The sequence below is a fragment of a genome, unplaced genomic scaffold, assembly GCF_019419815.1.
Source record: "Pyrus x bretschneideri cultivar Hongxiangsu unplaced genomic scaffold, Pyrus_bretschneideri_v1 Contig48, whole genome shotgun sequence".
Lineage (NCBI taxonomy): Eukaryota > Viridiplantae > Streptophyta > Magnoliopsida > Rosales > Rosaceae > Pyrus > Pyrus x bretschneideri.
In genome coordinates, this window is record NW_025999785.1 from 632,252 (window position 1) to 645,520 (window position 13,269).

The following is a 13,269-nucleotide window of genomic DNA, read 5'->3' on the forward strand; positions in this document are numbered from 1 at the left end:
GATTCAATTTCCGGCAAAGTTTTGGTTCAAGTAGGTAGGAAGAATGGAAAATGCATCAGAAAGATTTCCGTTGGCAATCGAAGACGAGAAGCACAAGAGCAGTGTGGAACCAACACATTACCAATATATCATCTCCATTATATAAGATACGTACAGATCGCAAGATTATATGGTAGAGGGGATGGTGAGGAGGGGAGGAAGCGGAAAGAGTGACATAGTGAATACGGCTACGTCAAGCAAATCTCTCCTTCGACTCGAAACATGTCCAGGATTTATCAATTTGTGTAGTACTTACGGATCTACAAATTCCGTCTCTAACTTCGCCCTTCTATCTATCGTACGGAAACTCTAAGTTGTTCTCGGTGACTTTGAAATGCTGCGGCTTCTGGCCCGAGCAATGCAGATTCCACATTTTGAAATAACTCCTCTCCAGATTCCTCACCTGCAACAAGTTGTTTCGAGAGATTATTAATGTGCCTTCCATTTTTTCCGAGTAGTCATTATGCACAAAACATGTTGCTTTGACTTACCCAGCGTGCAGTGTCGAACAGAGGACAAGTCAACCGGGCTGCCTTGAGCTTGCTGGTAAGAGCATGGAGCTTTGCGGGATTCAGTGCCAGAGACACTGCCTTCTCTTCATACTCTTTCATGCTATGGGAAGTCAAGACAGGAAAAGGAAATTGTTACAAACTCATTTACATGTAAGAAAAAAGCGTCCAGTGAGAAGACAAGAACAAAGTGACAACTGACAAGCACTGTGTGCAGATGGTGGATGATAAAGGCATCATTTTATGAAATACTTGTATGTCAAGTCTCAAGGTTGTCTGTAAAAAAGACGTACCTGCTAACGATCATCTCGTCTCCCAGTCCAGTAGCGAGACACAGTGATCCAGCAACCCTGGTAGCCATCTTTTCAAGGGGAAGGGTCACCATTGGCAGACCTGCCCATAGAATATCCGTGCCTGTCGTATGTGCATTGCACAGAGGCCTAAAAACAATCTCAAACAATCAGAAATTCTAGCTTACTATGTATAGTACAGAACGAAAGAGACTTCAGATTTACGTTGAATCCAGGGAAAAGAAGATTACGTGTCAAGGAATAAATCTGCCAACGCACTCCGCTTGATATGTTCACCTTTCATAGCAACATCTGTGAAGATGATTTGGTCTGGCTGCACTCCTTGAGCAACAGCATCTGAATAAAGTCAAATAAATAATAATAATGTCATATACTTTTGGGTGAAAAGACAGAGCTCAAGGCCCATTATTAAATCGTTTTTACTTCAGACCGCAAGGTCAAAGGTTGTGTTTTCTCTTTTACTCGGATTGAGTATTCAAAAAACCTATATGTTTGCACAAAAGAGGTTTAAATGAGTGCGATCAACTCATTATAAAGAAGTAAACCATTCCACTTACATGCACGAAGTCTCATTTCGCCTGCAGCTGGGAATCTGAGGAGCCAAAGTGCACTGTTGGGTACACGTTTAAGAATATTGCACCTAGAGCACATAGAATCGTTAGTGAGATGACAAATTATGTAGAATCTGTACTAATGTAATTTTTTGTTCTTCAGGAATTGCGACTACGTGACGAATATGATGATATTACCATGTATTAAAGATTTCAGGATCCATTTTGTACAACTGATTGAAGCATGCAAATACAAATTTATCCTCGGGCAGACCATAACTGGATCGCTTCTGCCGGCAGCTTGGATCCAACACATCTTGATTTTTCTGAACACAACATTAAAAGGTGATTCAGGTTCCATGTAACTTCGCTGAAGTTAATAAAATAACAACACAGACTAGAGAGCATATCTACACCAACCTGCTTGTAATCATTCACAAAGTAGCAATGCGGGAGATGAACAATCTTCTCAGAGTAAATATGTGAGAAGCGCAAAGGTGAAACAAACTGAAACAAAAGAAACAGCACATCAGAAAACTACATTCAACAAAATTAAGCTATCCAAAACATAAGGTGGCCCAATTCAAACCTCATCAGTGACCAAGTAATCAATGTAATTTGCCCCAGTAGTACCAGGGAAACCCATATATGAAACCTGAATGGGTGCTGGCTGCATGGCAAATATTTCATTTCTTGCACCCTGCATGATGAAGGTGCCATTAAGTCATTCCAACCAAGTACAACAAATATATGATACAATAAAAAGCTGAGTGCATAAAAAACTACAATTAGTTGATGTAGTATACCTGACCATATTTATGAGCAAATAATTACACAATGCGTCAAATAAATAGGCACAAGTTCAAGGTCCTTACAATAAGCCTCATCAAAGATTATTTAAAGACGAGAAAAGAAATGTCAACAGATGAAGCATACCTTTGTATAACCATTAAGGTTAATTAAGATCTGTATCTTATCTTCATTAATCATTTTGGCAATCATATCAGATGACAAAGATGAGACATCGATAAAGTGCTCTGCTTCCGACTGGATGCGTTGTCTCCATTCCGTTCCATCATTTGGACTCAAGGCATAACAGAAAACCTATATCAAAATGCTTAGTTCCAGCATGCAGTAATTTACTTAGAAAGAACCTATAAGAGTACAAAAATTACAAACCTCAACATTGTCCTTATTATGCATCCCAAACACAGATCCCATAAGATGTGACAAGGGGTGATTACCAAAGTCACTGCTTACATATCTGCAATTCAAGAAAGGTCCTCATACAGTTAAAGAGAAGTATAGCTCTGACAAATAAAGAGATTAGTCCTACGCATCCTGTCAAAACATACCCAATCCTTAGTTTCTGGGGCCCACCATTACGCTTTATATGGATTGGAGCAGGATGGTTGAAAGGAGAAAGTCCAAATCGTGATGCGACTATGGAGCAGTGTGCAGCATATTTACGGCTGTAAAAGAGAAGACAAAATTGTGAATGAGAAGAAAAATTATTCTTGCTGGTTAACTTTTGTTTCTTAAAGCCTAAACACTGAACGTAGGGGCGATACCTAATTTCAAGTGCCAGAATTGGATCAATCGGATAGGCTATTGCATGGAAGGGTTGCACACTTGGCAGAAGAGACATCTGAAATAAGAAGAAAGTAGCATTCAAGTGACTCTTAGTAAAGTTTTATAGTGATGATAATGAGACTGAAATAAGATTAGAAGGGTAAATGATCAGTTTTACAAAATAGAGAGTATAATGATAACAAATCAAGACCGACATTAATCTGCCTCCTGATTATCCCTTCAACTTCAGAAAACATTTTGTCGCGGTCCTCCCAACTGCATACACACTACAATGTACAATCATATTACATTAGTTTACATGTAAGGACATCAATGCTCAATGCACTGCAACCAACAGACGGAATTTAACACATGCTCCTCTACCTCTGAATACTGCATATATGCCTTTATATTTCAAGTCTACTTATGTAGTCTAAATCAACCAACATAAAGCCATTTCTATGGTCACGGATGTATCCACACAACTCCAAGAGTTTTAAAGAGTACAGGTATTGGTGCATGTGAACATTTGTGTTGAGTGTCCAAGAGCAAACCGACAAGAACACAATTCTATTAGTGCACTAAATAAATACTTTTTTAAGTAGAAATTAGATTAGCGCAAATTTCACAGCCAAATCACATGAAGAATTCTTGTCAAATACCACTTCCATGGAATTCAGATAATACCTGTAATGTATGTAAAAGATTACAAATTGCCTCTGAAAAATCAGGTCGAATAAGCAATGCCTGTTTATAGCTCTTAATAGCAGCCTCCACATGTCCACTGCAAGAGTTCAATAAATGTTAATTCCACTTCCACGCAAGGGATATGATGGTTTGAATGTCCATCCAAGGCATCAAGCTACTTTACTAAACTAAAATTTACCCAGTTGGAGTTTGTTGGGACCCAAAGATTAGATTCCCTGGCAAGAAGGCATTAACTCTAAATTCGAACAAATGAAAGTAAATTGTTCCCTCATAGGCTCCCAAAGAGCAGTGCACCCATCAGTACCACCCACCACAGAATCAATTTGATTGAATTAAAAGGATCAAAATAGGAATAACAATCCTGAAGGAATTCCACTTTTTGTTGGAGTAAACCAACTTTTCCCAGGAACCTGGCATATTAAACAGTTGACAAAAATTGGAGCGCCAACAGTGAAAACTGAAGTACCATACCTATCCTTGTAAGCTGACGCCAAATTTGCATGAGCTTCAGCCATAGTTGGCCGGACAGATATTGCGTGTATGTAGTCCTGAATTGCTTCACTGACTCTACCAATCTCTTTGTACGTGTTCCCCCTATTGACAAGCCCATCAGCTGCCAAGGGATCTATGCGGAGAACCTCATTGTAGCAAGAAATTGCATCTGCATAATTCCCCTGTGATGAAAGCATGCACAGTAGATATTGGAGCAGAAAATGGTGATAAATAAAAATAGATTCAACAAAGTTTTACGAGAAGAAACAGGACCATATATCCATACAATTCTTATTTTTCTTATTAGTTTTTATTTCTACTCTTAATCTTAGAAACTGACCGAGCCTTTACTGTGAGGGTTTCACCTGCATGATTTCTTAAAATATGGTCCTGCCCCTCCCCCTAAAAGGCAGCTTTTTTGGAGTGCGAAATTGTCTAGGCAAATCTTCACATATCATGCACCTTTATAATTTAAAGACTATGAATCTTAGTAAGAGGAAATTACAAAAAAAGGCCAACATTTTCCCAAAGCTGTAAAGGAGCAATTAATAGCAGTACCACCTTCCTTACCACCCTCCCCCCTCTACCCCAACCCCAAAAGAGGGGAGACAATCCACAGGGGAAAATACACTTCTTGCATCCATGTAAGAATGGAATCAAGGAAACGATACCTGTTGTTTATAGATGATGGCAAGATTATTAAAAGGAGCAGACAATCCAGTTGTTACAGTCAATGTGGCCTTATAATATTGAGCAGCAGCAGACACCATGTTCCTGCATATACAGTACTTTTAGTTGTTAAAAGCATGTTCATCATCCAGAGCTAATTGTTTCGACATTAATAAATTAATAATAATGCACAATCATTTCAAGATCACATACCATTCCATATAAATATTCCCAAGGTTGGTAAGCGCTTGTGGATGGTTAGGCTGTAAAGTGAGGCATTGCTGCATGCAGCGACATAAAAGGTCAAAGGAGACAGAAGATTATATGCAAGCAATTCAAATGAAATTTAACATAGAAAGTTGAACCTACATTGTAGTATTGAATTGCTTCATCTACTCTGCCAACGTCTTTAAGAGCATTACCCTTCAAATGATGCAAAAACAAAACACAAAAATCAAGTCAGTGAAAGTTGCAACTACAAATCCAAAAATCATAACATTCTGGATATGAGAACCAACCAAATTATTGTAAGCCTCCAAAAATCTTCCATCATAAGAAATGGCTTGCTTATAATGTAGGATTGCCAGATCCAGTTGACCTTGTTCATAATACGTACTAGCCAAATTACCTGCGCCAAACAATTCAATTTAAGGTCACATAAAATTCATGAAACTGCTAACACAAGACAAATGTATCTTAACATCTGGAAAAAGAAATGAGGATAACAGACTTCAAAACAAATTAAAAACACTTGCATGTTACAGGTACTTATTACACACTCAGACGAGATATGAAAGTAGTCAGTTGACTTGAGACAAGAATTTGGCCAACTGACTCAATTTCTCTTTATGCTTAAAGTAAATGCATTTCAAATCCAAAATGCCAGAACAACTTATTCTAAAAAGGAATAACCAAGTAATCTAATAAGTAAAGACTAAATAAAAAATAGGGTAAATTACACAAAACTACCTCAAGTATGAGTCTAATCACAATCTCATACCTCATGTTTTAAACATTGCAATGTCATACCTCAACTTATAAATTCGTTGCAATGTCAGACCTCCATTAAGTTTTCTATCAATTTGGCTGTTAAATGATGACATGGCAAGACGACGTGGCATATATTTGTTGACATGGCATGTATGGGTATTAAATGTGTGTTATGTGAATAAATAAATAAATAAATAAGCTAAATAATCTAAAAATATCATTTCAAATTATTAGGGGAAAATAAAAGGAATCCAATATTTATTCATCATGACCCGCCCTTCCCCAAGTCTCTAGATCATCCCTTCCCCAAATCCCTTAGCGCCGCTGCCCCAACCTATCCCCACCATCTCTTCCAAAATCCCTTCCCTCTCAGTCTCCCAATCCCGCAATCACTTTCTCTCCCATCCACCCACAGCATCAACATCTCTCTTTTCTATAAAATGAACATATTTTAAGCAGTGAAACCAAATTCCAAGAACAAATCAAACAAGACGACAGCGACACAGACTGGGGCTACAGCAGGCGGTTGGCTTCATCTTCGTTGACGTCATCTCCAAGCTTTGACAGCTCGAGTCGTCGTGTTTGCGTAATTGGGCGTTCACAATTTTTGTTTGTTAGTCGTCAAGAAAAACACACTGCAATTCCAGGGCTTTGAAACTTCTTCACACCCAGAAATTCCAGGGTTCTGAAGCTTCTTCTGGATCCGCTTCATCAGGTGGGTTGAGAATCCCACAGGTATAGTTAGATCAGTTCTGGATTGGGATGGTGGTGGTAGGGGTGGGGCAGCGGCGGTGAGGGATATGGGTAAGGGATGCTGGGGTTTTGGGGAAGGGCGGGGCATAAGAATGAATTGGATTTTTTAAAACTATTTTGGAGTGATATTTAAAAATAATTAATTTTTTTTTGTTTATTTTTTTTCACAAAGCACAAATTTGATAGCCATACATGCCACGACAGCAAATACATGCGATGTAGTCTTGCCACATCATCACTTAATGGTCAATTTAACGGATTGACAAACGGAGGTCTAACATTGCAACGAATTCGTAATTTGATGTATGACATTGCAATGTTTAAAAGATGAGGTATGAGTTTGTTATGCGACCGAAAGTTGAGGGTGAAAATTGTAATTTACCCAAATTATGAAAAGGCCAAGACATGGTAAGATATTACTCACCAAAAGCCATTGCATAGTTGGGTCTTGTCTGGAGAGCACGTTGATAACACACGATTGCCTCCTGTGGCAGTCCCAAAGCCTGGAAAAGGCAAAAGAAATAGCTTGTTTTTCTCCAACACAAGTCCAGCCACTTGCACCTACCGAACCTTACTGGCATTAGGCATGACAGCTTACCTTATAAACATTCCCAAGATTGAGATACGCATCTGGAAAAGCAGGTTTGAGTTTCACGGCCTCCTGTGATAGAAAAGTATCCAAGGAAAAAGAACACAATTAAGAACATTTCTAAATAGGGCAGATATGAGAAATCATGTACAGAAGTAAGATATAAAAGAATAAGTACATCACAAAGACAGAGATGAATAATGGACGAACACAAAATTTACGATACCTTATAGTACTGCAGGGCCCTATTAAGATCACCAGACTCCATGAAAAGACCAGCAAGATTAGACCATGCAATAGCGAAGTTTGGTTGGATACGTATAGCCTCGAGGTAGCAACTGTATGCCTGCACAAAAGGTTAGAGTCTGACTATTTGCAGTCTTGGGGATGGGAGTAACAACAAAACCATCATCTGAGCCCTGGCCTGGGGACAACAACTTCATATCTGTTTGAACTGTGAATTCACACACAGTTCCACACATGAATTATTCCATCAGTGACTTTACTTGATATACATTACAAAAATTTAAATGTTGAACAGAATTAACATTCCAGTAGACTGTTGCGAAATCTAAAATTATTAAGCCCCCCCAAAACTTGGCGGGGGAATAGTTTGGGCCAGGTGGATATTCTAGAGCAGAAGCTCAGACTTAAATACCATATTCTGTACTGAATCTGAACAGAAAGTGATACGGCGGTATTATAGGTCTAGGCAAACAGCATGGAAGGTTAGGGAACACAATAACCAACGGCACTTAAATCCTATACAGCGCAATCTAGATCTTAGCTTCCATTACATATATGGTAACTAAAACATAATACAAGGCAATGCATTCATTTTTCAACTTACCTCTTGCACCAATCCCCGTGCCTTCATTAGATTCCCAAGATTACTATGGGCATCAACCTGTTTTATCAATTTCCCATTGTAGTTAGCTTGCAGATAATATTGAAAGCAGAGTGTAACCTTGGATCGGACAAAAGAACAACAATTACAGCCTGTAAAAAGTCAAAAATAACAAGATGGAAGCCCACCAAATGGGGATTTAATGCAAGTGCCTGGCGACAACACTGTGCCGCTTCTTCATGTCTTCCTTTCCGCATGTATGCACTAGCTAAGTTTGACCATGCATCACAGAAATTGGGACGAAGCTGCAGACAAGAAAAAGTAAGATCAATAAACTAAACAAAAGTATGAGTCTATGAGACGACAAAGACACCTAACCATTCAAACTGAAGCAGCACTACTTGAACTTTATAAACAAAGCACATCCAAAAAGTTTAATAACCAAATTAGGGAAATTTGACTCTATAAATGAAAATTACACACTAAAAGAAAACTGAACATCCATTTTCATCCCTTTATACGATTTGAGGGAATGCAGGAATAATCAGAAAATAATTATATAATAGTATACGAACCTCAATGGCAACCAAATAATAGCGAATAGCAACGTCATTATTTCCTTTTTCCTGCATAAAGAAGAAACTTTAACATTATGGAAAATTGTTCAACCAGAAAAACGGAAGGGGTGAAACTAGGCAACCATGCATTCACGACACCACCTTCCAAGCATTAGCCATGTTCCCATAACACTCGGCAAAATGCGGCTCAATTCGAAGGGCTTCTTCATTTTTGGCAATACACATATCAAAGTCATGCAACTGCAACAAAATAAAGCGCATGTAATATTAATCAATTTCAGGTTTCCAATTCTAATTGAACGAAAATCAACCATTGGAAAATAATAAAATTACACTTTAATGAATTATTGAACCTGATAATAGATTGCACCCAGAAGAAGGAGATTGTCGGTGCGAATTGGGGTTTTCTCATACACAATTTTGCTATGCTCTAGTGCCTCCTTATAGTTTCCAGCCTTGTACATTTGATGAGCAACGGTCATATGTGCGTCTTCATCAACTTCATAATCAAATAATTCATCAATTAGCCTCAACAATAAGAAATTCAAATAATTAACCAAAAAAAAAAGCATCTTGGTGATAGGGAACAATAGATGAAAACCCTAACCCTATAATTCGAATTTTGGCTTCTGTCAAAATTCTTAGCTCAAATTAATCACCAGAAGAACACTCATCGATTGAAAAACCCCAAAAATTGCAATTGAAGTTTCAAACTTCAATTAAGAAACAATTTAGAAATTCATATTCCGATTGTAAAATAATATGAAACTAAAAAAAATTGGATCAGAAAATGGAACCTTCACGAGCATCGTGATGAGGCTTGAAAGAGACCAAGCTGAGCGACGACGGCTCCGGCTTAATCCCAAAGGAATCATCGCGAGCGGAGCCGAAGTGTGCCCTAGAAGCTCCGACCACCGCCGGCGGCTGACGAGCCTCGCCCTTAACCGTGATCATCGTGGCGAACCTCCTCCTCACCCCCCTCCGATCACTACCATCCAACTGCGATCGGACGGCCCACAACTCTCTCTCGAGCTGTCTGGGTCTGCCCCTTGGCTTCTAACTTGTTTTTTTTTCGGAGTTCTACAGTTTTGCGTAATTGGAAGAAGCGACTTTTTTTGGAAGCGGCTTTTTTTTCGGTGCTTTTTTTGGTGCGAATAACAGAGGACAACGCGACAGAAAGAGGGGCTTAAATATAAGGTGGATAAGTCGGCTGTGGGCGAGGAACGATCTGGGCCGTCGGATGGGGGGATGTGATTCAGATTTGTGATTGGATGTCGACGTGCCGTATCGGTTGAGTTGTAATTTCCAAACATTCTGCAACTTGTTTGCAGTTTTCACCTAATACGGAAGAAAAATAACATGTTTTGGACACGTAATCTTACGCTGACCGATGAATGCAAAAGTGCGTATATTTAATTATTTTGGGATAAAGATTTCAGACGCACATTTTAAAGATTCGAATTAATTGATTGGTAGATTTTGATAAAAGCGATCTGAAAGGGATCTCTTTCTCATTTTAAATTCATTGTGTGACGTGTTTTGATAATTTAAATCATGTATATTTTATAATATTATTCTAAATTATTTTTTACAAAAGAAATTAAGTAAATTTCAAATTATTAAAACATTCATTTTAATTAAAAAATTGAACAAGTATGATTCTACAGAGTGGGGTCTCATAAAAGAAGAGAATTGTTATTAGCACTCTAAAATTCTCATTTTACACTCCAAACTTTCTATATTTAAAAAAAAATATACTTATAAGAAATGTAAAATAAGATTTTCAAAGTGTCAATATCACTTCTTAAAAAGAATTCTATTTGATCTGAACCCATTGGGCCTTTTTAAACATGAGTCTATTGGGTGATTTGAACCCGAGTCCATCAGTCCATTTCCGACTAAGTTCATTGTGACATTGCAGCCGGAGTCCATCGGAGCAAATGTATGGTGGGGTCAACAACTATGAAGTTAGGGACAGAGAAGTGGGACTCCAAGCAACCTGCAATCCAATGGCTCATCACTACAATGGTAGCAGTAGCAGCTTTTGCCGGCTTGTATCAATGATACAATGTTATATGTAAACTTTTCTCCAGTTATTTAGCATTACAGTCTAGTGGTATTCATATTCACTTGTATAAGAGAGATTTTAGGTTTGATTCTCGCTAAAGGCGAGTTTAAACTACATTATTATGGCTAGCCTAATGTGAGACTTAACCCACTCTCCACCTTCTTAAAAAAGATAATATCGTTTGTTAAAAAAAAAAAAAAAATTCTCCAGATAATATTGTACGCATAATGTCTAGGTGACGGTATCTGTATTTGGTAGGGCACTCTAGTTATTATTGCACTTAATTCCACAACGAAGATGTGTGCATGGCTGTTTGGTTGTCAATGACTCTCACGTTCCTCTTTAAAAGATGCATTCACCAAGCATTTGCACATCCCGTATTTTCATCGTACAAATTTTATAATTATAATTTTTCAATCTCGTAATCATTTCAATATCATTCTTACAAAAAAATTATTTGAGTAAGAGATATTCTTCCAAATGTATCGAATAAATGAATAAATGATTGAATACGTTATTTGATACTTACACCAATTTTTTTTTTTCATACTTATGGATGACTAAATGATTTTTTTTTTTTTCAAATAAATTTTTTTATGGATGATTTTCAAATGAAGATTATGAAATTTGTGTAGCGAACAGACATACTTCTCTCATATTTGACAATAAGAATCGTATTTGGGTGAGGCGATTGTTTCTAGCATCCTAAGATATTATGCCACATTGTAAAATAAAATAGACAAATTGATAGAAGGGCCAGATAAATGATAGATCTTATATAAGGGTAAGATTGAGAACTTGGACTAGAATATTGCCTGCTATTGTGATTTGCCTTTGTTATTCAATGTCTATCCAAGGTGAGCCTCAGTATATACAACTTAAAGAAAGCTGACTAGTTTAACTAATTGTTTCTTATTTCATCCTGATCAGCAGTTCGACGAATGAGTTGGAACGATTAGTGCACCATGAGGAAAATGCAGACAAGGACGCAGTACATATGAATTAGCCAGAGAAGGAGGAGATTGAATGTTTTAGTCACCGATGAATGTTTGATTTCTTAACATTATCCGCCGTGACTGTCACGAGGTTAGTTTTGAACAAAAATATTGATTGGAAGTCTTGCTTGGTTTAGATTCTGTAATATTCGAGTTAAAGAGAAGAGAGCAAGCTGCCAATGCCCTTCGAGCGTTCGAGAAACAATTGTATTTTACTTGAATGACAAAGCAAACAATGAATCAAAAACTGTATAAAGTTCATCAAATATAGGATAATAACAGATACAGATTGCTTCCTGTATGAAAAACGGAACATATATGTTATCCACGTTAAATGCATTGAGAAGTCATAGGGTACGTACTGGGAGAAGTTTATTGTATTTGTTTAACTAATACAGGGATGAGTAAAAACTTAGGATTAATTAGAATCAAGGTTCAGTATTATCTATGGAATTGGTGTCATGATTTGATGAATCACTTTCAAAGTGTCCTTCCCTCTCATTTGATCCAATTAGCATGGAAGCAACTTCTCTCATGGTCGGGCGGTCGAAAGGGGAAAACTTGTGCACAACAAAGCAATTTTCAAGATAGTAATCATGTGGGAGACAGTAGCTTCATCTTGTAAATCTAGTCGAGCATCGAGTACTCCTGAAGACAATGAATGGAGGAGAACATAATTTCTTACCCACGTTACCAAGTCACCGCCTTCCCCATTCGATTGTACAGGCGTTCTGCCAGTCAGCAACTCTAGCAGGACTACTCCATAGCTGTAGATGTCACATTTTTCTGTGACTTTCAAAGTGTATGCATACTCTGGAATAAAAGATTTTGTATCAGTATCTAAAGCATTAATCATCCTAAATATAACAGATAGCGTTCGGCGGTTATATCAAATCGATCTTCTAAGTTCTATTGTATTAAGTAAGATTAGTTAAAGATAGCTTACCAGGATATCATCGTAGCATATCTAATTTTTCAAATTTTTATTCAAATTTCACTCACATATCATCGTAACATCTGTAATTTAAAAAAAAAAAATATATATATATATATCCATATTTTCTTTCCGTCTCTCTCATTTCTCTCCAACTTTTGACTTTTTCATATATACTTTCTTAATTTTTATATTTATACATTCATAGCGTGTGGCTTCATCTAATATATCATTATTTCAATTGCTATATATAGCTCGATTGTTCTAGACCCCAAAATATAGCATAAAATTATAACCATGAGCGTAAGGACTATCCTAAAAGAAACAGGAGACTTGAAATGTAAACACATTTTATAAGTTCTATAATTCATAAATTAACAAATACCAAGTTATCACAACGCATCTTCTTCTTCCTCGCACATGCATGTCCTCTACTCTCCCTGCAAATTTTGGCCAGTGGCCACCGGAGGCTCTTGACTCTTGGATCTTGTGCGGTCGCACACAACGATAGCGTTCACCCTAAGCCGGCCTTGATCACAGGATTCATAGTATATAAGAGATAAAATCACGTGCGACGTGTTGAACAAAAAAAAAAATACCATGTGAATCATGTCAATATATATATATAACAATAAAAAGTATAGTAACCCTAATATTTTCCTAA

At 37.4% G+C, this 13,269-nt stretch overlaps 1 protein-coding gene across 1 annotated transcript; it reads right to left on the reverse strand.

The window, feature by feature from the left end:
- Nucleotides 1–104: 104 nt before the first annotated feature.
- Nucleotides 105–9,766, reverse strand: LOC103968109 (probable UDP-N-acetylglucosamine--peptide N-acetylglucosaminyltransferase SEC). The gene is made up of 28 exons (XM_009381446.3): nt 9,406–9,766; nt 8,962–9,107; nt 8,750–8,848; nt 8,606–8,656; nt 8,219–8,335; nt 8,034–8,090; nt 7,410–7,529; nt 7,193–7,255; nt 7,019–7,097; nt 5,370–5,479; nt 5,221–5,274; nt 5,065–5,132; nt 4,854–4,956; nt 4,162–4,364; nt 3,670–3,766; nt 3,198–3,269; nt 2,982–3,058; nt 2,766–2,882; nt 2,590–2,674; nt 2,347–2,514; nt 2,000–2,110; nt 1,831–1,917; nt 1,609–1,736; nt 1,417–1,499; nt 1,090–1,195; nt 842–988; nt 531–651; nt 105–442 (listed from the first exon to the last, which is right to left on the reverse strand). The coding sequence occupies exons 1-28, from the start codon at nt 9,560–9,562 to the stop codon at nt 329–331; spliced, it is 2,940 nt and encodes a 979-aa protein (XP_009379721.2). The 5' UTR covers nt 9,563–9,766; the 3' UTR covers nt 105–328.
- Between the last annotated feature and the right edge of the window lie 3,503 nt (nt 9,767–13,269).

What these genes read in the sequence shown, in the direction of transcription:
- LOC103968109 (XM_009381446.3), bottom strand. Translation starts at nt 9,562, where the DNA reads ATGATCACGGTTAAGGGCGAGGCTCGTCAGCCGCCGGCGGTGGTCGGA. An exon ending in ATTATTTGGTTGCCATTGAG is followed by an intron (nt 8,336 to 8,605) that starts GTTCGTATACTA and finishes TCTTGTCTGCAG; the next exon opens with CTTCGTCCCAATTTCTGTGA. An exon ending in ATCTTGGGAATGTTTATAAG is followed by an intron (nt 7,098 to 7,192) that starts GTAAGCTGTCAT and finishes TGCCTTTTCCAG; the next exon opens with GCTTTGGGACTGCCACAGGA.